The 27,956-nt window shown below is 35.9% G+C and overlaps 2 protein-coding genes across 2 annotated transcripts; one reads left to right on the top strand and one right to left on the bottom strand.

The window, feature by feature from the left end:
* Nucleotides 1–1,860: 1,860 nt before the first annotated feature.
* LOC144448210 (complement C1q tumor necrosis factor-related protein 3-like) lies at nt 1,861–2,373 on the bottom strand. Its single transcript, XM_078138363.1, has one exon. The coding sequence runs from the start codon at nt 2,371–2,373 to the stop codon at nt 1,861–1,863; it is 513 nt and encodes a 170-aa protein (XP_077994489.1).
* A 15,849-nt stretch (nt 2,374–18,222) lies between these two features.
* Nucleotides 18,223–26,337, top strand: LOC144448211 (uncharacterized). Its single transcript, XM_078138364.1, has 11 exons — nt 18,223–18,231; nt 18,358–18,561; nt 19,214–19,436; nt 19,749–19,886; nt 20,745–20,875; nt 21,595–21,824; nt 22,232–22,371; nt 22,979–23,114; nt 23,746–23,834; nt 24,595–24,765; nt 26,309–26,337. The coding sequence occupies exons 1-11, from the start codon at nt 18,223–18,225 to the stop codon at nt 26,335–26,337; spliced, it is 1,500 nt and encodes a 499-aa protein (XP_077994490.1).
* Nucleotides 26,338–27,956: the final 1,619 nt, after the last annotated feature.

The following is a 27,956-nucleotide window of genomic DNA, read 5'->3' on the forward strand; positions in this document are numbered from 1 at the left end:
TGTATTTCTGGCTTTATATAATCGACAATCCCAAGCATGTAATGAGTTAAAGTCAAGACACAAGGAAAAAGTACATTTAAATGTGACCCATACATATTCAGTTGACTTCGGATTTCTCCGGAATTGTTGTCTCATTCCCCTGGTGTATGATAGTTCAGAGTCGCATAGTCGACTGAATGGCCCATGCTGTTCAAAACCATAATGCTAATGGGTATAGTTGTGGATTGGTCGGTTTCCATAACTTTCATTTGTACAGGAATATTGATAAATTATCCAAAATTGAGTTGTTTAACGTTCGAAGTGACTACAATGTACACAGTGTAACAAGTTACATAATCACGCCTGGACTGACCTCAATCACTCGCACTACTCGCGTACATACACCACACATTTAGTTCAGGTACCTTACGTGCGGATTAATATATTACATGCATGGTATTGACTATTTATGGAAGTACAATTTGTAATGATAAAATAATATCCTTGCAGCGTTTTTAATGGACATGACAAACTGTAATACTAAGTTAGTGTAGAGAAAATTAAAACACACAATTTACAATCATTTTTTGGTAAACCATCAGATTTATTCAGTGATACACTCACAACTTCAGCAGTGTTGTGACATACATAACTTTGAAACTTTGATTTTAACATTAATTTTATGGTGTCGGCTTTGATTGATATCGGTACAATATCTGAAAAGTGTTAGAATTTCCTTAGGTTGTCATCATGGTGATTGTGGAAGAGTCAGAAAGTGTCAACAAACTCACTGTCGCAGTTTTTGGACACATACAGACAAGTCCACAATCATCAATATTTTCTGGAATTGTTATATTGTCATGTTAAAGAATTCGCAAGAAAGATGAAGTTCACATTTTCCGAAATTAAGGGCTGATTTTTGAGCCGTGAATATTATATCATATTTATTTTTGACAGACAAAGGTCAAAGTCTAGTGTGACACAGATAAGTCGATTTCGAGATAAAAAGTTCAAAGGTTACAGCCATAGTATTTTAGAGGGGCTTTTCCAAAATCTGAAACTTCATTACATTATTCACCAGCTCAGTGCGCTCTGGGTAAGAAAACTCCATATTGTTTGCAGTAAACTTTGCAACACTGTTTAATCAATCCAAATGCTTTATGGAATACCATACAAATACACTTACATTGGACTGTATTTACATGAATTCGCTGAATGACGAGGAAATTTTACGACAGTTTGCTCTGAAATTCTGCGATGATCTGAAAACAGAAGCGATTACGGCGCATTGCAAATATTTCTTTCAGGGAATGTCATCGACAAAGTTATTAAAAGGTATTTTCACACTGATGTATGTTTTTGTGCACAACATTCATTTTGTTACATACAAATAGCAAGTATTACCACAGTATAATGACACACGTTTGATTTGAATTATTTTATGTTAAATGGTATTTAAGCACGCCCAATTAGCGATAATTACAATAAGGTTCTTATACTTATATATTCATAAACATAACCAGTGCTAAGCTTCAAACTGTAACAACTGGAAGTTTGAAGTAGTTGTGTGTGTAAAACTTTAACCTTTACACCTCCTACCCAACAACCAAAAGTGACATTCCTCTAACGTCATCCACCTATTTGTATTATTATTATGTAATATTAAACCCCTTGATATATAATAATAATAATTATTATTATTATAATTAAGTAATACTACTACTAATAATAATAATAATAATAATAATAATAATAATAATAATAATAATAATAATAATAATATAATAGATATAATAATGTATAATAATAACTTTAATAATAAGATAAAAAATAATAAAATATTCAGAGTAATCAAGATTTTTAGGCGTTGATATTAACTTCTTAAGACGAACATAACTCATAGACCAGGAAACCACTGAAGTTGGATACTGCTGAACTATGTGAAATTAGACGCTGGTTGTTTCCCAATAGAACCAATTTGACAAGATCGCCAGCTTTCAGTTGTAGAATTACGTTATTTGTAGCAGTATCACCTTCATCATAGTCACTATTTTCTTCTACTGTGAACTTGGTGTTGGTGTAGTTGTCATTTATATACAGCTTGACGACTAGACTCCGGCCAACTCTGTCACGATGTTGAATGTTAACGGTTAAGAAATAGAAACCACTGATGGGAACAGTAAAAATTCCTCTTTCAGTGTTAAACACTTCATTGGTATTCGCAAACACTTTATCGTAGACAATCGTAGTGTCTTCTGTGAATGGGCCAAAGCTTTTTGTGAGGGCCACCGAGAAAGCCACCCCATTCTTGATGGTGACAGGGTCGCTTCTTTCCACCATTTCACAGTAAACACTGTGTTCTCCCAAACATGAAATTGTCAAGCAAGCAACCATCGTGATAAAATGTCGAATCATTTTGCTTCTTTAAGTCTGTGTTGAGATTCTGCGATGTGCTGGGATTCTTGGAAAGTTCCGTATCTAGTAAGAATATTTAAAAAGAAAACATTGGAAGTTTACTTTTATTTGACATGTTTCAATTTCAAGAATGCAGACACGAAAAGGGTAATTTGTACATGTACATATAAGATGGCAAATTTATTAATTACAAATTAATTATCTTTGGAAATATTTTCTATGTTTATAATACCTTTACAACACCTTCTTGCCTATACATTTTATATAGCAGTTACAAACGTACTGAGACAAGGAAACACAATCCCTTTTTCATACAAAAATTCTGGACCCTCCGCATTTTATTGGAAGGCTGCAGGTTTCATATCACGAATACATCACTTCCCATAACGAAACGTTCAGACTAACAATTACTGTGATACAAGGTGAATATAGACGTTTTGAGGTGTAAATAAGATACCAAATGTATTCTAATTACTGACCGTGTTTAACAACCACTTAGAAGACCTCGAGCTCAAAGCAACTACTTGGCAATAGTACATAAACAATACAGATTCGATTACTTAATTTATAGTACATCTACTGAAAAAGACATTACTATTAAGGTACTATATGTGTTAACACGGCCAAATATGATTTCAGTGCCGTCAAAGGTGCGAATTGATAGCCAGGTCATCGCATTAGTTTCATCTTATCAATTGATACATACGGATTATGCGAAACTTATATAAAAATATGACAAAATTAAGTTTGAGTTTTATTCAATGGGCCAACATGTAAAACACAGTAGACTATTGGATTATAAAATGAATGTATCAATATTATTTAGTGTAAGCTACTTACCAGACAGGGACTTGATTGACGAGTTTCTTCGATTCAACGTTGTATGCAACAACCTCGTCTCACAGCGAGAGTAGTGGTTAAAAATATTCATTTCCCCCATCATGCACTCCGAAAGAGTACCTTCATAGAAAGCCGTTCTATCATTTAGATTCCGCCCACACTGTTTATATCAGCTTTTGGCAACAACAAATTACCAACAACCCTGTTACAACGTCAGAGCAGGATAAAAAATTATATAAGAATATTAAGTGTGGCTAGGTTTCTTTAATAGTACACTCTTTTCGATTAGGGGGCAGTGATACAGCATGGAACAGCCCATATGATAGTTTGAACACGATTAAAAGTATTAAAGATATAAATTTGTTATTTTGACACCTCTCTCGTGTTATTCTATACTTTCATTATACTGTCATACCAGTGAAATATACAAACTTTACACTTTTATCCTCTCGGGTATTCAAAGGTTGAAAACAAAGAATAACATATTTAGATTTTACATACAACTGTCAAGAAATGTGCTGGTTGTTAAGTAGTCTTGGTCTTTCTGCCTTACTTATACGTTTTGGATCGAATGTTACAAAACGGTTAATTTTCCGTTAGTGTACGCAGGCACTGTTTGTACCATTCCTACACTGTGGTTGAAAACACAGTGTTAAACCATAACACAAGATTGTTACCACGGTAACAACAGTAAATTATTTATATTATTATTATTAAATATATAAGCTTTTGAAGTAACGAATTTTGCAAGTGTGTGTGTGTGTGTGTGTGTGTGTGTGTGTGTGTGAGTGAGTGAGTGAGTGAGTGAGTGAGTGAGTGAGTGAGTGAGTGAGTGAGTGAGTGAGTGAGTGATATCACAACACGTGTTTAATATGATGACATATACCGAATTTAGAATGAATTGAACTTAATGATTGTTAATAATATTAATATTCTGGGATATAGCTTTGAGATGTACAAGAAATGCGAGCTTTGAGTATGAATACAATGCACTGCTGTAAATTCAACTATTAGTCAACCTAGATAAATGTACAGAGAAAAATCTTCTGTGGATTTTCCCTGAACTAAAGTTATCGTCCTTCAACCACTTAGCGATTTGACCAATAGCTGTAAGGCTATCGACCTTATATACCAACCAGTATTATTTTTTTGCCGTTCCTATAGATAACTCTTATTCTCGCCGGCATGACAATATATCTTGTGGACCTGTCGAATTTCCAATGAAATGAGACCACAGCAATGGAACAAAGAGACTTTAATATCATAATAAATGATTGACAATATACAAAGATATCATGACAAGATGATGGTATAAACATGTAAAGATAGCAACTCTTTCAAATAAACATACTATTGATCATTTTGAGGAACAAGTTGGCAGTAAGCTGTTCTGATAACTGTCGGTACCCCTAGAAAACAGACTGAATAAGAAATTCTGGTCGATATTAAATATTAAAGGTGTAGTGATTGAAAATAAAATAAAAATGAAATAAAAATAAAATAATAAAATGTGTCAGTTTATATTCAAAACTAACTTCATACGATCCAGAATAGTATTCGTGTAACTTGTTTAACTTTATAGTATATTTCAACTACTGCAGAGTTATAGTAGTAGCTGTATGTTTTCAATCCTTTCATGGAATACTTCCTATTATACGCCATTTCACGGATGCGTGCGTTTGAGATCATAGTTCTTGTAAAAATATTGCTATACGTTCTAGACATATCTACTGTATGTACTAAGTTGCCTTTCTGGCTATTAACTAATCAGATAAGTGACGACAAAGTCAGGTTCGGAAGTCAATCGCTTAAAACATCCAGGGTGACATTCAACTGATGGAACAGCAGCACGATGGAATGCTCACTATTTGAAGCTGTTTGAATGGAATATTAGTCATATGGTTTAGGTTTAATCTGTATGTTGTTGCAGATTATTAGACCAAAGGACCAAGCCATTTGAAGACAATTTATCAGGTAGGAACCTTTCTACAGCTATACTAATGTTACAGTAATGAATGAGAGAGAGAGAGAGAGAGAGAGAGAGAGAGAGAGAGAGAGAGAGAGAGAGAGAGAGAGAGAGAGAGAGAGAGAGAGAGAGAGAGAGAGAGAGAGAGAGAGAGAAAGAATATTTCATTTTACTTTCGCCAAAGTAGAGTGCTCATTCAGCTTCGAGAGCAATACATACATATATTTTTTGTGTACACTCTGCCGTTATGAAACCTCCTAACAGTGCACATACACCTTTGCTCTGTACCACGGTCGCGTGTGGGCTAGATATATATTTGAGAGATTGATAAATACATGTATTCCAAGACCTCTACATTTTATTTCTGTACACTGTAATTGCTAGTGTTAGCGTTTGCTTTACGCGATAGGTGCATCATCAATTTCAATTCTCACCTTGACTAGATCTTCACTGGGCATTCAGACACAAATGGTAATAAGGCAAAACATATGCAATTGAGGAAATGAAAATAAACGAGTGATGATTAAATTCGACGAATGTTACAGTTTGTGTTTGTGTTTGTGTTTGTGTTTGTGTTTGTGTTTGTGTTTGTGTTTGTGTTTGTGTTTGTGTTTGTGTTTTGATGTGTCAACTAAGTGACTGAACTGTACATTTAATAGATAAATATTTATCATAAAATTATTTAGTTTTGTGATTCCAATACAAGCGATAATTAAAAGGAAGCGTCTACAGAAATCAAAATCGTATTCAACAAACAATAATACTAGACATGTAACTACTATGTCACACACAACTCTGGTTATACGGAAACGTCGGAAAATTCCTGTTTTCTAGGGGACAAGATGATACTAGATGATAAACGTTTTGAATTGCTCCCTCTGAAATATTTTAGGTTATTCGGCTCGAGAATTGTAAGTTTTAACTGCAAGTTAATGAGACTTTATGTAGACTATTTCATCACGATTTCGTACTGTATTGTATTGTATTGCATTGCATTGTATTGTATTGTATTGTATTGTATTGTATTGTATTGTATTGTATTGTATCGTATCGTATCGTATCGTATCGTATCGTATCGTATCGTATTGTATTGTATTGTATTGCTTTATAACTAAATGTAAGTATTCGTTTTTTTAAGTTCAACGACGCTCAGACGCATCGGCTAGCTTTATAGTCGTTTGGGTTAATAATCTAATCTAATCTAATCTAATCTAATCTAATCTAAGCTAAGCTAAGCTAAGCTAAGCTAATAAGCTTTCGGACTCAGCTTGCACCACTTTAGAAGATAATTCGAAATGATATGAAATGAATATTAATCGTATTGAAAGACAACACAGATTGAAATCGTCAAAAACAGCAAGGCGCATTGCCTTTCTTGGCCAACGGCACACACGCTACAGTACATATTAGCCACCGATAAGATCATAACCATTACAACGGTCAACTTGAAGGGTTTCGACTCTTAACTTTACTTAATAACAAAGATCAACAAAAATGTTGGATTTATGGCAGTTATGGTTGATAATTTCCATTGCACACATAGTATATATTTATAAGTTGACTACAAAAAGAAATCTTGTTCAAAACACATTTGACTACATTGTTTCACAAGTACTTTGTTTGCAGGGAAATATCACAAAACTCCTGTTCAATCTGATCTTTCTGTCTCTTAACACTGTAGTCGGGATTTAAGTCCACTCAGGGTTTGATTGAATTTGTTATAGCACTACATATGTAAAGAAAAATCGTGTCCGTTTAGTTCGATTCTGCTAAATCTGACTATAATTTTATGTACGAATATCTTTCGTATATTGTAGTGGTGTTTTGTTTTTTGATTTGTTTAAACTTTATTTTGTTTTAAAATTTGTTGTTGTTGTTATTGTTGTTGTTGTTAATTTTGTTTTGGGAGCCTCTTCCTAAGCAAAGGATCAAATGTATTCAAACCAGATAAAAGACATGAGTTGACAAATAGACAATGTAATCTTGGATCCAAATACAAATTCGTAATAAAGAATACTTAGCTTACACTCTAACGTCATGTGTTCAACACATACTAGAACACTTAATTTTAACACTTTTTTAATGCAGTGTATGTGTTCAGAAAAAAAAACTTGAATGCATGTGTTCAGATTTAGAACATAGAGTGTCTTTATTTGAACACATAACATATGTTCAAAATCATATGAAATAGAACGCTGATGATGCATCAGCATACTGTAACAATTTTACCTGTGTTCAGAGCAAGTATACAGAATGCGCATGTGTTCTGGAAACCAGACCAAACTGAACACATGCGACGCGTCCTAGCGTCAAAACGTTTAGAGAGTAGAATTGATGAAAATGTCTAAACTATTATCATGTTGCTTAACTTGAAAACTCAATTTCTTCTATAAGATTATCTTGATGTCTTTTCACATATGGATAGTATATATTATGGGATAGCGATAGCAACTTGTAATAAACTGTTTTTGGAGCATTTGAGACTCAAAATGAGTGAGAATGGATGTATTATAGGTTGTGGTCATTACCCACATTCTGTTTCTATTCATGTTTTCTGTACTTGCTGACTGGTTGTGGTCATTACCCACATTCTGTTTCTATTCATGTTTTCTGTACTTGCTGACTGGTTGTGTATCGGTAATCATGTTGTTTATCGACAGTAATTGACACCATACACCTGTGCATACACTATAAACGATTCTTTCTCCATGCCCCATGTAAGTTTGTGCAACCCATGCAAAAGATTAAAATTATTAATTACTTTGAAAATGTCATTTTACCCTAATAAAAGCCAGGTGCATACGTATAAACTTTGAATTGAAAAACGACTTGATATTTCATGATTCTATGGTTCTGACTACACACATCTCTGCTTACCTCTCACTCGTCACTAATGACGCACCATATATTTGACTGCCAATACAAGTATCATATTGGGTCGACGACTCGACCCCAGCAAGGTAAACACCAATCGTCATCTGGTAAAGGAAAGTTTCGAAGTTGTGAAATCTTCCAGGCAAAAATGAATTTTAAAAAATAGACATGCATACATATCCCTACAACACACACGGCCTTCAGACACGTGCCTGTAATTTCAATAAAGAAAACACACAATACACAATACACACCACTATTCAATCAATGTAGAAATAAAGGAAAATAAAATAAAACTGGAACTGCACACATTTGGCCTGATGTATGAACATAGCCCTACAAGACATACATTTATAATGGAATAAAGAATATATATTGTATATGTTATATCAATACTACACATCCACCCTTCCTTTGTTATTATGGGATGGTTCTTTATTCGCGAAATCAAGGAACCTGGAATAAAACACACACATTTCACCTGAAATACACACCTCGCCCTCAAATACATACGGCACGAACGATTTATCATAATTAAGTCTATGTCTAGGAAGTCAAAGAAAATACGCGATTTAAAATGTAAAAGAGCACCGCCGCGGCCTGCAGTACTTTCCGCGACTCTATTGTCAGGTACTAGGTAATGTTCACGTTCCGTTCGAGTTTTGTTGACCCTGTCAACCTGTTACGGTGTTTCTTTAATATGTTCAGAAAACTATAGATGATTGCCCGCAATCGCGATCGCGATTGTTAAACTATCGTGCTATATACGATACTATACTACCGACTAGACTCGCACAGCAGTAGTTTATTAATAGTATGGTACAGTGTAGCGTACACACAGTGTGTGGCTACAGTTGGCGATACCCCTGTGAAATAAACGTACTTTAACAGTGTGGGTGTGAATTTGTAATTTAATATATGATTGGAAATAGTATCATTTGGGTATGGATATTTTTTTTCAGAATTTCCCTGTTTTGAAAGATACCTCAGTTTTGTGGTTATACGCTATAACACCAATGTCGAACATTGACCACCATTTTGATGACGTTTAAACGTGAATATCATGACGTTTAACACATTGAAAGTTATATTTCACGTTAAACGTCATCAAGAATGATTGATCTAGATCTAGGCATAAATATATATGATGAACATCCTATGCTAATATTGTGGGGGGGGGGGCAGGATTTGCTGCTATTACGTTCTAGACTTGGCTTTGTTATTTCTGATAAAGAAAACAACCATAGTTCTCTTCAATGCGATATCGAAGATGTGATTAATGTGTGGTTGTTTTCTTGTATACTGCCATTGTGTTTCCGTATTCATTTTTACAGGTGAAGACTTGTGTTGTTTATAGCGATGTTTTCGTTACGAATGTGTGGGTACTGTGTGATCACTATTATCATGGTGGTCCAAACAGAGTCTTTGCCAGTTGCCGCTAATGGAAAGGTACGGGATTTTGGTAAGTTGGCTGATATATTTTGGTAAGTTGGCTGATATATTTTGGTAAGTTGGCTGATATATTTCATGGACTGCAAAATTACTGTTATAGCGCCTTTCCCATAGTTGTGTTTATTTATTTATTTATTTATTTATCTATTTATTTATTTGTTTGTTTGTTTGTTTATTTGTGTCTGTGTGCGTGCGTGTCTGTGTGTGTGTGTGTGTGTGTGTGTGTGTGTGTGTGTGTGTGTGTGTGTGTGTGTGACATGAATGAAGAAGACATGCCCCTCACCTCTGAACTGAATGCGAGGACACCTATTTTAATTTTCTCAATATGTATTGTTACTTCGCTTCGTTACAGACAACATCAAAGGTTGTCTGAAAAGCCGCAGTCACCAGTTTATGTTAATAAAGGCATTTTGCAGTCTCCCCCTGTGCTCATTCCATCGTTTGTTAATTGTGATCTACAATGGGTTTCTTAACGGACCAATAGTACTTAGATATTTGTAGAGCCAGACATTGAAATGTAGCAATGTTAGGACGATTTTTGTAGAGCCAGACGGTGTTCTGTTCAGGTTAACTCACTTTTATTGTACATTGTTTTATACAGAAATTCCGGAATACCTGCATGACGTTTTCAAGAGGGCGTCTTCAATTGACACTGGGGTACCAGATGGGAATGTAAAACACAAACGGGTCGACAGACAGGTAGCGGCTGCTTTAGAGGCACTTGGTCCATTTTCAGACAAAGCCATGGAAATAGGCGGGAAATTGGCGGAAAAAACTGTGGACAAGTTATTTGACAAGATAGGTGAATCGGGAGCTCGGGCAGCAGATTATCTAAAAAATGGGGTAGGTTTTGTTTGAATATTGTATTGTGCATGTATAATTGGCCTTATAGCTTTTTAAAAGTACGCAATGTGCGGGTCAAGCCGATTGTCTATATTGTTGCTGGTTTATTCATTAAACTATTGGAGAAATTGTAATTAAATATACGTACTAATTCAAATATCTTTATTTTGTAATGGATGCTGAAAGTTGTTATTATTTCTTCATACCTCAAATAGAATTCCTCCCGTTGCTCGGTGCATCGTGTCTTAGAATTAACGATAGAATTCCTTCCGTTGCTTGGTGCACCGTGCCTTAGAATAAACGATAGAATTCCTTCCTTTGCTTGGTGTACCTTGCCTTAGAATTATCGATGTAGTTCGATTTATCGATTAATACCTTAACTTGATTAGTGCATAGTGTTTTATAGTTAACAATAGTTCGATTTATCTATTTATACCTTAACTTGATTGGTGCATAGTGTTTTATAGTTAACGATAGTTCGATTTATCTATTTATACCTTAACTTGATTGGTGCATAGTGTTTTATAGTTAACGATAGTTCGATTTATCTATTTATACCTTAACTTGATTGGTGCATAGTGTTTTATAGTTAACGATAGTTCGATTTATCTATTTATACCTTAACTTGATTGGTGCATAGTGTTTTATAGTTAACGATAGTTCGATTTATCTATTTATACCTTAACAAGATTCACGTGCTACACAGTTACTGCTCAGAATAAATCAGTCTTTCTGTTCTCTACTCATCCTCAACCAAATGATGAAATGCAGTTTCAGGCAACCAGACTTCAAATCAGCGGCTGTTAACCCTGACCTTGACGACAGATAGTTGACTGGACATAGTATATGACTGATGAATGATGTATTAATACAGTATTAATTAATAAAGACAACGTATTTGGATAGAACCTCCAGACTGTATCATATTCTCCGCACGACATGATTATTTTTGTTTCGATTGAAGGCCTCGGTCGATGTTGAACCCCAAAATGGATTCTTGTCTAATAACCTATTTGCACCTCCTGCATGGCATGTTGATGCTCATGTTAAATCCAACGACGAGCCAAAAGCCCAAAGCGCACAGCCTGCTTTCGTCTACCCTATGGGCATTGGTGAGTGCTTTCTTTAAAAATCACATATTTTTCACAAGTGTTACCACACCCGTCCCACAATCGAAACAACAACAAATTTAAGCAAATATTGACGGACATTTATCCGAGGAAAACTGTGAAATAGTGATATCGATACAGAAGATTCACTTCATTCATTTCGAAAGTATCTGATTCTATAGATTAATTATAACCCATTGCCAGATAAGGATATTACATTGAGATCTTTTTGGATCAAAAAGAATTACATGACGCTGTTTATACATGTCGCTAAACAAGTAGTTAAAGAAATGAATATCTTTTATTGCAATAGCTCACATGGGTGTCAAGACAATAGGTACACTAATATCGTATGTCTGGAGATGTCATTCAAGTTAAAGTTTAATGTCCTTTGTTTCATCTCCATGACGCTCATAATTATGCATGCCTGTTGTTCTCTCTGGAAACTAATCTCCTATGCGTGACTTATTGTGATTTGATTATTATAACGAACATAGCTCAGAACAGACTCAGGACTTAGATTTTGACTGTGGCGCGGGGAGCAACTATCCGGGCTCTGGCTTTGGAGTGAAGCCGTGAGGCCGAACTTGGGGCTTTGATAAATATAGTATATGTTCCAGTTGTACAACATACGTCGTCTCTCCTTTTCCTAATAATAATTGGTGATCCAAAGAGAGATAGAGAGAGGGGGAGGGAGGGAGGGTGGGAGGACAGACAGGTGTAATCTTTATCAAACTCAGAAAAGTACAGAGTGCACGTGATGTCATAGCTATATGTATTCGTATGCATCTTGATAGTTTGCTTACTGCTAACCCTTGTATGATCCATAACACGATCACGACTAATTAATATTTTTGTGCATGTCAACTCAAAAGGTCCTATAATGTACAATGGATGTTGGGGCACTGGATACAAACCAGGTGATCCTTGTTACCAAGCAAGAGTACCTTCGGCGTCAACATGTATCGTATGTATACATTACTACTTTATTGTTTTATTTTGTCTCAAAACTAACTGGGAGTTTACAACTCATGTCATTCACTCCTATTAGAATTCTTTCAACTCTGGCTTCAAGAATAAACACTCTTCAGCATTTATGAATTTCTCAGGATGGTTTGTTTTTCAAATAGTTTGCATAATGAAAAGCAGTGCCCCCAAAACGCAAATAATTCTGTAGTTTATTTTCATGACATTTTTAAATTAAGCTTGTTCACTGCACACACTCCCATCCACCACTCCTACCAATATCGTCCTGAAGGCTTTCATGTTTAATATATTTATCATGATTTTATCTCATATTGTATAATTTGCACTGTGTGTGTTTGCATTTTATGTGAATTTATATCTCATGGGGGTGTGGTTAAACAACATCAAGGCAAATCCTACTCAAGTTTACAGGTGTTTAGCTCAAAAGAAGTATTCTAATTCCGTTACCTTTATACTCTCTAACGTCTCCCAGAACGAGATTGATGCTGCCTCCTTCATTGGTGTTGGGTTTGATGGACGTGGTGAATACAGTCCAGACAGTCGTAAAATGACTATCATTCAAAGTGAATGTCCTGGCCATTCATCGTGAGTATTAATTCTATGGAATGGCCATTCATCGTGAGTATTAATTCTATGGAATGGCCATTCATCGTGAGTATTAATTCTATGGACTGGCCATTCATCGTGAGTATTAATTCTATGGACAGGCCATTCATCGTGAGTATTAATTCTATGGACTGGCCATTCATCGTGAGTATTAATTCTATGGACTGGCCATTCATCGTGAGTATTAATTCTATGGACTGGCCATTCATCGTGAGTATTAATTCTATGGACTGGCCATTCATCGTGAGTATTAATTCTATGGACAGGCCATTCATCGTGAGTATTAATTCTATGGACAGGCCATTCATCGTGAGTATTAATTCTATGGACTGGCCATTCATCGTGAGTATTAATTCTATGGAATGGCCATTCATCGTGAGTATTAATTCTATGTCCTGGCCATTCATCGTGAGTATTAATTCTATGGACTGGCCATTCATCGTGAGTATTAATTCTATGGAATGGCCATTCATCGTGAGTATTAATTCTATGGACAGGCCATTCATCGTGAGTATTAATTCTATGGACAGGCCATTCATCGTGAGTATTAATTCTATGGACAGGCCATTCATCGTGAGTATTAATTCTATGGACAGGCCATTCATCGTGAGTATTAATTCTATGGACAGGCCATTCATCGTGAGTATTAATTCTATGGACAGGCCATTCATCGTGAGTATTAATTCTATGGACAGGCCATTCATCGTGAGTATTAATTCTATGGAATGGCCATTCATCGTGAGTATTAATTCTATGGAATGGCCATTCATCGTGAGTATTAATTCTATGGACTGGCCATTCATCGTGAGTATTAATTCTATGGAATGGCCATTCATCGTGAGTATTAATTCTATGGAATGGCCATTCATCGTGAGTATTAATTCTATGGACAGGCCATTCATCGTGAGTATCAATTCTATGGAATGGCCATTCATCGTGAGTATTAATTCTATGGAATGGCCATTCATCGTGAGTATTAATTCTATGGAATGGCCATTCATCGTGAGTATTAATTCTATGGACTGGCCATTCATTGTGAGTATTAATTCTATGGAATGGCCATTCATCGTGAGTATTAATTCTATGGACTGGCCATTCATTGTGAGTATTAATCCTATGGAATGGCCATTCATCGTGAGTATTAATTCTATGGAATGGCCATTCATCGTGAGTATTAATTCTATGGACTGGCCATTCATTGTGAGTATTAATTCTATGGAATGGCCATTCATCGTGAGTATTAATTCTATGGACTGGCCATTCATCGTGAGTATTAATTCTATGGAATGGCCATTCATCGTGAGTATTAATTCTATGGACTGGCCATTCATCGTGAGTATTAATTCTATGGAATGGCCATTCATCGTGAGTATTAATTCTATGGACTGGCCATTCATCGTGAGTATTAATTCTATGGAATGGCCATTCATCGTGAGTATTAATTCTATGGAATGGCCATTCATCGTGAGTATTAATTCTATGGAATGGCCATTCATCGTGAGTATTAATTCTATGGAATGGCCATTCATCGTGAGTATTAATTCTATGGAATGGCCATTCATCGTGAGTATTAATTCTATGGAATGGCCATTCATCGTGAGTATTAATTCTATGGAATGGCCATTCATCGTGAGTATTAATTCTATGGAATGGCCATTCATCGTGAGTATTAATTCTATGGAATGGCCATTCATCGTGAGTATAAATTCTATGGAATGGCCATTCATCGTGAGTATTAATTCTATGGAATAGCCATTCATTGTTTTTGGATGATTGTCAGGCTTCATTTCTTTCCTGCCTACACTCCAATTTGATGTATACATACCATCTTAGCCAATGCCATTGCCATATTTGAATGGTTACAGGACTTTGAAATAGTTACCATATTGATGTGAAATGGATACTTATTTTAGATTTCTAATTGATAAATCTACATTACTATTTGGAAAAGAATTACAACAACTGAACTGAAGTATTTGTCTATAATTCATTCGATTTCGAAAAACTAATATAATATATTAAAACGTTTGTTATTGAGGTACAGATTTGTAGACTAATATTTGAAAATCCACCTCAGAACCAGTGACGTAGATGCAAGTTGTCATGACGTAGATCGACCAGGGTATAAATCCTATATTTGTGTTCGAAAACGTTCAATTTGACTACTTCTTATCGATAGATGTAATCTCTGACGATATCGACCGCAATGAGTGATTTCATTTCCCCTTACAATTTCCAGGTTTGATGGCTTTGCTATCCCTGACGCAATGGAAATACACGGCGTCTATGAGACTAGATCCACCATGACTACATTCAAGAGCCGTGAGGAATACAGTTCGTACTTAAAACAAGAAGCTGGTGTGTCGGGCAGTTATCTCTTCTTCAGTGCAGGAGTGACGGAGGCTTATGGTAACGCTAAAATGAGTAACGAACAGCAATTCTTATCTCAGTTGAATATTGATGTTATTAGGTGCGTAACAAACTCCAGTTCCCAGTTGTCATACTCTTCTGTATAAAAAAAACTTCCCAAAGGTTGTAGCTAAAAGCTTACGAATTTTATCATTTCGCAGATTCGTATAATATAACACTCGCGAAATAATACCGACATGTTTGCCTGCCCGCGGCAATCAGGAATGAGAGACAAGGTTCATGTCAAATTAAACATACAATATAATTAGTGTCAGCAACTTATCAAAGTATAAAACCAGGGATGCAAGATTCAATAATCCTGTTTAATGATTTGTCAGTGACCACATCTTGTATCAGTCAAGCGTGAATTTAACAGAAAGTCTATTTAATAACATTCCATAGAAAGAAAGAAACTAATATATGTAAAAAAAAAAAACACTCCGTCCAATTATATCAGGTGCACCCGCTCCTTTTTTTTTATTTGTTTTATGTCTCAGTTATCTTCCTGTCTTCTCTTAGCTGACTTAATGCAAGAAAACGCATCGGGGGTTTTTTCGCCGTGATCACCCATTGTAAAACCTTGCCACACTTACACACCAAACGTTTGGTAAAAGTGAGTTGTTGAAGTATAATAAAAATGTAATCAAGAGTAAGACGACATTCAAGCGTCGTTGACTATTAGTATAGTATTAAGAAATGTGTTCGATCATGTATTCGCAATTAACTCTGTGGACAGTTCTTCCAGGGAGAGTCACAACTCTAGTCAGAATTCTAATAACTCTAGTGAGAGTCACAACTCTATTCAGAATTCTAATAGCTCAGGGAGAGTCACAACGCTAGTCAGAATTCTAATACCTCTAGTGAGAGTCACAACTCTAGTGAAAGTCTTTATACCCCTTAATTTGTTTAAAGGTTTGAGTTATTCCAAGATGACATCACGGCAGATGAATTGTCAACCACCTTTCTTAAAGAGTTTATGGATTTACCGACGTCTTATCTCGCACCAGGAGCTCCATTTAAGTTTCGTAAGTATATTGTATATTGTCACATATCTACATAACACAAGCTTCAACGCCAACAAACTTCTTGATATCACAGAGCATTTTATACAAAGCATTTTATCAGACGCTTTCAAATGATACTTTATAATCCACATAATTTCTCAGAACACGTTGCTGTACACGGTACCATTTCCCTAAAATATATGATTTCTTGTCATTTCATGTATATGAAAATATAATTTTCAAATTAATGTTAGCAGGAGTTAAGATCCGACTGACAACATCGGCAGTCTCTTTAGTTTAATATGTATAGCCAAACTCAAGATTTATTTGCGAAATGCTAATTGGATGCTTTAATTTCTCCTAACCCACAGAGGATTTCATCTTGAGGTGGGGAACGCATTATATCAAATCTGGTTTCTTTGGTGGCAGACTTTCAATCCGAAAAGTTGCTCAGGCATCATACTACAGTGACGTGGAAGAGTTCTCTGTGGAAGCTAAGGTTGACTATGACTCGTTCTTTTCAAGTTTTCATGCCAAATCATCTACCGAGAGTGGATCCACGTCTGCAAAGCAGACCAGTTATTCATCATTAGCCATAGAAGCTCTCGGTGGCGATGCAAACATTGCTGCCCTTGTAAGTGACGGAGGTACCCCAACAACTAGAACCGGTAGGTTAGAATGTGGTGATACATTGTATTATACCAAGATCAAGCCAAATTGTTGTCCTTGAACAGAGTATGCACCCTTGTAGAAATGTGATTGAAAATGTTCCAAATCGCCATTATTATTTTTCCCGATTTTATTAGAAACCATGCTTGTCATATTACTCCCAAATATTTGAATTCTTCAGCTGAGGAAAATACGAGTGACCTAAACGGACCGTGTCGCTACTCGTCTAGCGACACGTACTGGCAAATCCTTAGGTCACTCATACCTTTACCCGGCTGAAGGAATAAAAATGTATGGGAATAATATATCTAATTGTATAAGGCTGTGCATGCATATTTTGGAAGACCCAACTCGTTAAAACCGTAGGCAAGGACACCCCCCCCCCTCCTTCACATCCCTTGATTACTTATACGAAGTAACTTCTTTTTGTAGAATATATATATGGCCGTAATTTGGTAAAGTGTTACCGTTTAATGTTAGTTAGAGGGTTCTTTTATAATTTGTGACTTTTTCATATCTTTTAAACACTGTGGTAAATGTTTCTTGGTATACCTGTATTTATGTTGAGGATATTTTCAAAGAGTTATTCGATTGTACTGGAATTGAAATGGAACAGTATTATTCGATTGTACTGGAATTGAAATGGAACAGTATTATTTAATTTACAGTTTATACCCCATTTATCAAAGTCGTAAGAGCAAATAACCCCACTCACATAGTTTTAAACTAGAATGGCCCCTTACCTATTCCTCCCCTTTCAGATCTCGTCAACTGGCTAGCGTCTATACATGACTACCCAAAGCTGTTCAAGTTTAGAATAGCTCAAATCACGGACCTATTGTACTTCCGACGAGAGGAGATATTTCCAACCAAAGATTCGGAAGACTGTGGTGAAAGAGACGACTTACAGATAGATTCTAGAACTGAAGAAAGGTACTATTATGTCGAGAAGACAGTGCAAAATGTCACTGTAAAGGAGAGAGTTTATTGTGATTATGAATCCGAACAAAAGTTTATGCGTGACCTATCTAATCGACGAAAATCCCTGGAAGAAGCAATAAGTGTATACATGTCAGAGGTGAGTTATCTGTTGTTGTATGTAGCAATAAGTGTATACATGTCAAATGATTACATTTCCAAGTCATATGATTAAACTTCTAAGTCATATTATTTCATTTCTAAGTTATATGATTACATTTTTAAGGGTCTGGTGTCTAAAGATGAAGTGAGTATACCTGGCGGAAGTGGAAACTGTGAGATAGATGAATTCGAACACAAGAAAAAATCAGAAACTCCGGACTGGGAATACATATCGAGTGGAAAATCATTTACTCTCATTTTTGACATGGAAGATAGCATAACTGGTGGTTACCATGACAGATCAATCGGAAAGAAAGCCATTTTAACGGTAAGTCATGTGTGTATTTTCATTCATAATTATATACATATTGCCAATATTCTTCGTAGTTCAGCCAAGGGCTAAATGAGTGACCTAAGGGGCCTTGCAACAACATGTCACTAGACGAGTAATGAAAAACCCTTTGATTACGAGTATTTTCTGAATGAATGAAGCATAAATCACGAATTTCGCGAAAAAATATTGGCAATAATAGGAACCAATTTTGAGTCATATTGTGAGCATCGTAGAACTAGTGACTTTGACATAGGTTGACATGACGTAGAACCACCAGGGTAGATAATCCATATTTATTTGTATAAAGACAATAACTTGGCTTGTACATGGCGTAATTATTATAAATTGCATACATACATACATACATACATACATACATACATACATACATACATACATACATACATACATACATACCGGTACATGTATCGTTTCCATATGAAAGAATACGTCTGAAATGTTGCACCTATAGTATGTAATCACATCGTCGTATCCAAATACATGTGTAAGCACACAGTTTCGACTTAAGCTAGACATGAAGAAGTTGTCCATGGTTTCTATAGCTACTATAAGATTCAAATTTAGCATTTTTCATCTGACAGTTTGCTCAGCTAACCTTTCTGTTGTGTTTGACAATCCCTACTAGATGCATCTCTTTGCTGGTAAGTGGTTCATCGAGGACAACGACGGACGAGCCAGTCTTGCCGATGGATATAGTAATGGTGGCAGTGGTAATCTTGAGAACTATAAAATCTCTATTGATGGTTTGGTGGTTACATTTATTCCTGAGGTACACATGGTTTTGTTACAAGACGAAGATTACAATGCATCAATCATTCCTTGGAAAAATCTCAATGAAGACCTAAAAGGTGAGATTACGTACCCCGACTTTCGTTAGTCATTGTCGTATATAAATGGAAGAGGGGTGGATAGGTGGATGGCTTCAGAGGGAGGTATTGGGGAGGGTCTGGGACAGACAGACAGACAGACAGACAGACAGACAGACAGACAGACAGACAGACAGACAGACAGACAGACATCAGACAGACAGACAGACAGACAGACGGACGGACGGATGGATGGACAGACAGACAGACAGGTAGATACATTGTGTTTTTCTAGATGTACTAGGTACTGTATTTGTCTTTTTAAAACAATACGTATTTCTATCATCACTATAGGTCGCTATGTGGCACGAGTCGAGTGGCCTATATCCCTCAGAAATGCGGATGCAGTAGAGAAGATCTTCATGAATGGAGCTGTTTCTAGTTTACCTTGTAATACACATTGGTCGAACGTTCAAACGTTTGATATAATGAGTAAGTAATGTTAATTCATCATTATTTAATATCAGTTCTAAATCTCGTAATGTCAGTTCTAAATCTCGTAATATCAATTCGAAGTCTCGTAAGATCAATTCTAAGTCTCGTAAGATCAATTCTAAGTCTCGTAATGTCATATTATGTTGTAAAACCACTCCTCTTTTCCAGCAACTCAAGATTTTAGATATCTACAAGCAATGTAGATTAAACACTTATTTACTCATTTTTGACTTAAATAAAGAATAAATACTTTGTACATGATACTAAAAAGTGTCAACAACTCATCAACTACTCAACACGACTTGCCACGAAAGACAATTTCTATATTCCAAAAGTACACATCTCAATAAACCAACATAGCTTCAAATACATTGGCACTCTCTGACTGACTATTTGAAAAAGAAACCCTGCAATAGAGCCGACTTTAAATTTACACTGCATTTGAAGCAACAATTTTCTCTTAAATTGATTTGTACATTGTTTCTATTCTCACTTTACTTTCTATTTAGTGAATTGGAATTTTACTAACTTCCAAGCTGTCAGTCTGACACAGCGCATCGCATAATCTCATCGTGTTCTTCTTTGAGCCCACAAGCTCGACTAGTCTAAGAACTATTTTTTGGCCCTAGCCAGGAATTTGTTTTTGTAATTCTCTATATTATCTATTTTGTGGCTCATTTGACTTGTAAATTTTGATATTTCGTACATTTGTATAATTGTTGTGTTTTGTAAGCCTATAATTTCGGACAATACAGTTATTATTATATTCTCGAGATTGACTTCTATTCTTAGTATTGAACACAAATAGTATATGATGAAATATTCAAATTCTGTCATCGTTCGTTATTTTTACAGAGGGAGGAATTTGCATATATTTTTCTGCTGTCAGTGACGGCTCTATTTACATTGTTTTTGCATCTGTGCCAAAGGACAAGACGACATGGTATTACGTGGAAATATCGCCCTCAGTGGCAGCCATCCACAAGGTAAGTTAAGCCTTTGGGTATACCTCGTGACTTGCATAACAGTAATAACTTTTCCGTACTATAATCTTTACGCAACTTAGTAAACCAGAGCATTTTTCTTTTCGCTGATGTCACGAAAAATGATTATGAAGAGAGGCGTATGTAATGTAGAGTTGCAGTAAAAATGAAAACTGAGTGTTTTGTGACGTCATTCCGGGGGGTACCCGGCAGTCAGTTGATGTCAACAATAAGTTGATGCGAAATACCTATGTACCTTCATGACTAGCAAACGCGAAAATAGTTTTTGAAAAATCACATTGGGATGACTAAGTTGTATTTTCTGAACTAAATATTTTCAAATAATATAGAATTGAATGAATTACTTTAATTTTAAAATGTCTACATATTTGGAAATATTTACATTTTTGTTATTACTCTTCTATTTTTGCCCGTAAGACTCAGCTCTTTATCTAATTATGATCTGTCTTTCCTTATTTCGCTCGAACATAAATATGGCAAATCACAATAAAATGCCAAAATTGTGTTTGCTTAACTGAATACTATCATCTTAAATGAAATGTTAGGGAATTGAATGATTTTTCCTTATTTCAGAGATTCCTAAATAATCTATCCGTGTACTTACTAAGTATCATACAATCTTACATCTATTAGTATTTACAGTTGTATTAATTGTGTCATCTCTAACATACATATATCAATATTTTTTTTTTAATTTCTAGAATAATCATGTGCTGACTGAGACATCAAACAACAATGCACGGGGCCTTGGAGATAAAATACTTCATCAGAATTACTTTGTTTGTATTGATATATTGGCACAAGAGAAGACAACTCTTATTGAATATGGAAAGTACATATATGACGAAGATTCTAAAGTTATTTATCTGTCGTACAAAGATACCCATGATCCTTTACGACCAATGTTCTATGCCTTTGGAAGTGGTGATAAGTGAGTACTGCCAGCTGAGTGTCTGTTTATGCGAGTCTCTCATTCTATGTACTTGCGATTGATATGATGTGATAGTGAGTTAAGTGCCTACTGCTAATTACATGCACATTTCAACTAGCTATCGAGGTCACAAACTTGGTTTAGGTCACTTATATAGTTCCTACGAGTGTCCTACTATCGTTAACTTACAAATGTTATTGGAGTAATTTATATTTAATTCCATTGCCATATTTGTAGAACAATGAACCCATTCAAAATTACAATTGTTTTGAATTGTTTGTAAGTATTTATAAGCCATTTGAAAGTTTGTTTCTGCTCCTCTTAAAATAATAAAAGAAATTTTAGATGGAATGCCATGTTCCTGATACATTTTGTGATAAAAATGCATTTTTTTTATACCTGCGCAGAGAAGTTACTATATTCCATGTGGACGTTCCAAGTCGTCAGCCACCAACGAAGGCGGCACAATGTGGTCCTGGAACTGTGTACGATGCTGACAACATGATGTGTACCTTAGATTGTGATAGCCAATGTGACCCCACCTATGGTAAGCTAATGTAACAATCCTGACAATCTAACTATTCGTTGGGAAAAAATGTAAAAACCGAAAATGCCACGGTGTGTTACAAATAAACAATGGTACTATGGGTATAATTAAAGTTGTTTTGATTCCATGAACATGTTTTTTGTTGTTGTTTGTTTGTTTGTTTGTTTTTGTTTTGTTTTGGGTTTTTTTTGGGGGGGGGTTGGGGGTTGGTTCGGTTTTGGTTTGATTTAGCTTTGGTTGGGTTTCATTTGATTTGGTTTTATTTTGGTTTGGTTTGGTGTGGTGTGGTGTGGTTTGGGTTTGGTTGGTTTGGTTTGGGTTTGGTTTGGTTGGGTTTGTTTGGTTTGGTTGGGTTTGTTTGGTTTGGTTTGGTTTGGTTGGGTTTGTTTGGTTTGGGTTGCGTTGGGTTATTAATTTGGTTTGGGTTGGGTTGGGTTAATTTGGTTTGGTTTGGGTTGCGTTGGGTTAATTTGGTTTGGTTTGGGTTGGGTTGGGTTGGGTTAGTTTAGTTTGGTTTGAGAGATTTGCTTGTGGTTTGATTTAGTTTCGATTTGGTTTTCAAGATTATATATATATATAACTTACTCGCTACTCTTTACTTTTCCAGGCTGTGTGATCTCGGAATCTGGTGCACCTTCTCCGAACCTTTGCAACGAATGTAAGACAATTAAAGTGAACAAGGGGACTACTTATGAATGTTCATCAACTTGTGAAATAGAGACCATTACAATCGATGGAAAGGAGTAAGTACCAAAGTAGACTTAATAGATTTACCAGCCATTGTGGACACTTTCTTATCGCTCCTAAAATTGACATTTACTCAGCCATCTAAATTAACAGTGGAACATTATCTTTAGATCGTGCACATACAGAAAACTGATACACGCCAGATAGTTAGATACATAGTGATGGACAGACAGACAGACAGACAGACAGACAGACAGACAGACAGACAGACAGACAGACAGACAGACAGATAGATAGATAGATAGATAGATAGATAGATAGATAGATAGATAGATAGATAGATAGATAGATAGATAGATAGCGAGACAGACAGACAGACACGATTGTGGATACAGATAAATATAGTCAACGATTCCACAGATACGGGAACAGAAACATGTACATGAACATATACCAAGATTTTACTGAAACTACTTGTGTACCGATCAATAAGATATCGTTTTAAGTTCGGTTAATTACATCTGGGACCATTAGCTATCTTTACCTGATACAAAAGTAGCATAAAAAGTGAACTCTAACGAGATTACTCCCGAGTTTATCAAAAACTATATTTTGTCGGGAAATTTAGAAGTGTATACTAGTGCCAACGTCTATAGATTCAGTTGTTCTCCTCTTGTCTGTTAATAGAATCTGTCCCTGTAAGTGGTTGGATGGTAAATGCGTTACAGAATGTCCGTCTGGTACGAGTATTGATCCAGCTACAAGTGAATGCATTTGTAAGTAACTTCATGTAAAATAAGTGAACATGATGTAATGTGCAATATGTAAGGTTACAACAAATGGGTTCTTGTAATGACTCATATTCCTTAGTATTATAAAACAAATTATTGCTATCTCGGTTCAAAAACTGAGGCTAAAATCTATATTATATTATACTAGTATATTGATGGCTCAAATCAAGAGATCTGATTGGTCTAGACATCAAATTAACACGTCTAACATGAGTGATAATGAACAGTTGGCTCGCGTCCAAGTTTTGATGTTTACGAATACTACATGACTTGTACTTGTAGTTCACTATTTGTTCTCTGCTCTGAACGTTGTCGTCCGCAGTAATAGTGAACTATGCAAATTGTCAGAGGAAGATTTTCTCTATGAGACAGAATGCATAGTCTGTGGGAAATTATGAAGGGAGTTATCGTGTGTTTGTACAAATCCTCGCCTACGGTCCTTACACTGACCAACTTACCATTAATCTAAATAGACATTTGTCTTGGATGATGGCCATGTCCTAGAATATCAGTCATCAATCTGAGTGGGAAATCTCCAAACCCGAACGTCTACTGACGTAACTCCCGTAAATGGATGTAATCAACTTACCGCCATGCCTATCTTTCTTTGATAATTTCATGAAGCTTTCACAAAAGTTTTGCATGGTCCATTCATCAATTAGAGTTTGGAATTTAAGTGAGCCATATTTATCACCCGTCGCACACTGCAAAGCCAAGACCTAATGATAATGCTCTTGCTTTTCAGCGGGATGCTCTGATCCACCTACCATTAGCAACGGTGTTATGACTGGTAGTACTGGTCAGGATTTTTCTCAAGGTTCCACTGTCACTTACACTTGTAATGATGGATTCTATCAGCATGGAGACGCAACTATCACGTGTACCCATGGCGATTGGGCCCCCTATCCACCAACATGTAAGTCAATATTAACAGATATCAAAAACAAGATGTGTTCAGACATTCAAATGTCAGAATTCTTATTTAGTCTAAAATTTGTATGGTGCCTGGTTTGGATCGCAACAGGAACTCATTTTTAATATATATATATATATATATATATATATATATATATATATATATATATATATATATATATATATATATATATATATATATATATATATATATATATATATATACATCACTCTGATCTGTGTGTGTTTGTGTGTTTATGCACGTTACTTGTTGTTTTATTCTGGAGAATAAGGTAGCCATCAGTAATTACAAGCAGGGGGGCAGGGGAATAAGGTGGTGTCACTTTTTGCAAATCAATCCTTGGGCGGGGGGAGGGCCAAAATGGAAATCAGGAGAGGAACACAGTTTATCTTGACTCAAGTGTTCATCTGACTTCAAATTATTGTGATTCTGGCAAGGCATGATCCCATTGCTGCTACCCGTTCCAAATACGTAACTGCTACCAGGACTCACCAATGCCACAATAAAGGTAAAGTAATATCATAACATATCAGTGAAATGTAGCGAATTAACCATTAGTTGTGGTGTGAGGAGAGGAGCAGGTCTCACAGTAGTAAAGGGGGACGGGTATATAGGGATAAATTAAAGTGTTGGAGTGGAGATTTTGACGTAGGTCCTAAGGTTGTCAGTTGTGTACCCATGTACTCTTTGGGAGTTATGGCAGTCACCTCGTCCAATTAGATCCCATGTAATCTTTGGGAGTTATGGCAGTCAGCTCGTCCAATTAGATCCCATGTACTCTTTGGGAGTTATGGCAGTCAGCTCGTCCAATTAGATCCCATGTACTCTTTGGGAGTTATGGCAGTCAGCTCGTCCAATTAGATCCCATGTACTCTTTAGGAGTTATGGCAGTCAGCTCGTCCATTTAGATCCAAACACAGGTATTGATTTAATACAAACACAAACCCACTTGCTGGTTATAGTGGGAAACAAATTCTTGTAAAACTACCAATGTGGCAGGATCTTACTACAGAATAATTACCTGTCTCTAGTGATCGACATTCCAACCCAGGACCTCCTGAGTACTAATATTGAGCTCTAACAACTATGTCACAGAGGGCGGTGTTTAAAATGTTTGTCATTTAAAATATTTGAAGGGGGTCATATTTTAGAGAAAGTGGGGGATGGTCCCCTTTTAGTGCAACGGACAAGGGGGTGGTCACATTTTATAGCACAGACCGGACTTGATTCCCCCCCCCCTGTAATTACTGAAGGCTCCCTAATATAAGAACAATTGCTATAAATTTGGCCGCGTCATTTTACCATTTAATCATGCAATATTACGTATATATACCTACCAACATGATTGGGCCTAGACGTATACCCAAACATGCATGCTACAAGCTGTGACAAACAGATTGACTGACACTTAATACATACATACATACATACATACATACATACATACATACATACATACATACATACATACGTTTATTTCTGTGTAGCATTACTCATCACTCGTATTTTGTTTTGTTTTCAGGTGACTTGAAACCAAGTAAGTCATTGTAAACTTGATATTTGTGTGTGTTGACGAAGTTACTGAAGAACATTTACCCGTGAAGTCCGCATGTTTAGTAATTTGTAGATAAGACGTGATGTGCCGTGTTTGTGCACACCACTCTGAAAAACGATAACACCATTGCTGGTAGAAGAACACAGAATATGTTACAATCTACATTTTGTAATAAAAAGCTTTATATAATGATGATGTTATAGAGAAAGTTATTTGTATTTTTCTAGCGGTAACGACTGTCATTTCAATATTTCATTTGCAGAAGACTGTTCTCAACCAGACCCAGTAAAAAACGGAGTATTGACAGGTGGTATAAGTAACGGTTCTGTGATGACGCTGTCCTGTAAGAGTAGTTACGACAACCCATCAGGTATCACTTCAATTAAATGCTACGATGGCAAATGGGACCACGAATTCGGCACCTGTAAGTTACATCTTTATTTTCTTCTAACGCTAGCATATAACCTAGACCATCGAGTTTTATGGTAGTGGCCAATGACCAAAATACAAAATCATTTATTAAATACAATAGCAATGAAATGTCGCAAACACAAGTAATATCATTTACTATTTTGCTCTGATCGTGGATAAAGCAAAAACAACAGAATAATTTATTTATACTACATCAGATTTTTGAGGAATTATCGTCTCTAGCCTATAAATCTTGGTTAAGGTTTCACATTAGAAGATTTTCGTGTGTGTTTTTAAATATCAAACAAGCAATATGTCAGTGTATTTTGTAAGATAATGATAGAACTGTACATTTAAAAAGGAAATGAACTTATCCCCTAGTTCACTTTTAGACAGTTAAACGACTCACATAGTGATGGCAACGCGAAGCACTATATTCATTTAGTAAAAGCACAATTTATCCGGAGAGACGACAAGTGAAGTTAAACAGCGATAACTTTGCTTCGTGTACGTAAATTTGATTATGTAAAATATTTTCTTTTGACATGGAAATTTCCATTTTTTGCAGGTGTCTTTTTCTGTATTGGTCGACGTTGTTGTTCAGCTGAAGGTCACATGTGTAATAGATGTGTGTAATAATTCGATGTTAAACCTTTATCGTGAAAATTGTGTTTTCAAGTATCTTTACTATTTTCTTTATTTGACGCATGTTTTATTTCTAGAAGACCTGATAGATATAGCTCTATTATTAACGAAAAATCCCTACCATTTAAAATAACTTAGTAACTATTTTAGATATGTTTTATTCGGTTGTTCTACACTTACAGCAGACAAGTTAATATGAATGAGATATTAAGACAACAATCGATTGCTGTGGAGTCGTGATGCATGATGGGCCAATGGTTAGAGTGGCGGGCTTGGAATCTGCAAGTTGTAGGTTTGAGCTCCGTCGATGCCGTTTCTTTCCCTATGACGTAACTCCTTATGTAAGATATGAACCACTATTGTGCCTCAGTCAACCCAGCTGTATAATTGAGGACCTGGTTAGACAGAGATTACAATGTGAATGCTTTAATTCTATGTGCTTATAAAGTCTGCATTGGATCGAATGCTCCCCAGGGAGTTGAGGAAGTAAAGGGCCATTGTGTCGATATAGGTCCATGCCAAATGTAATAATTGTAAATCACTCTGAGCACAGAGTAGG

This window comes from Glandiceps talaboti, chromosome 17 (genome assembly GCF_964340395.1).
Source record: "Glandiceps talaboti chromosome 17, keGlaTala1.1, whole genome shotgun sequence".
Classification (NCBI taxonomy): domain Eukaryota; kingdom Metazoa; phylum Hemichordata; class Enteropneusta; family Spengelidae; genus Glandiceps; species Glandiceps talaboti.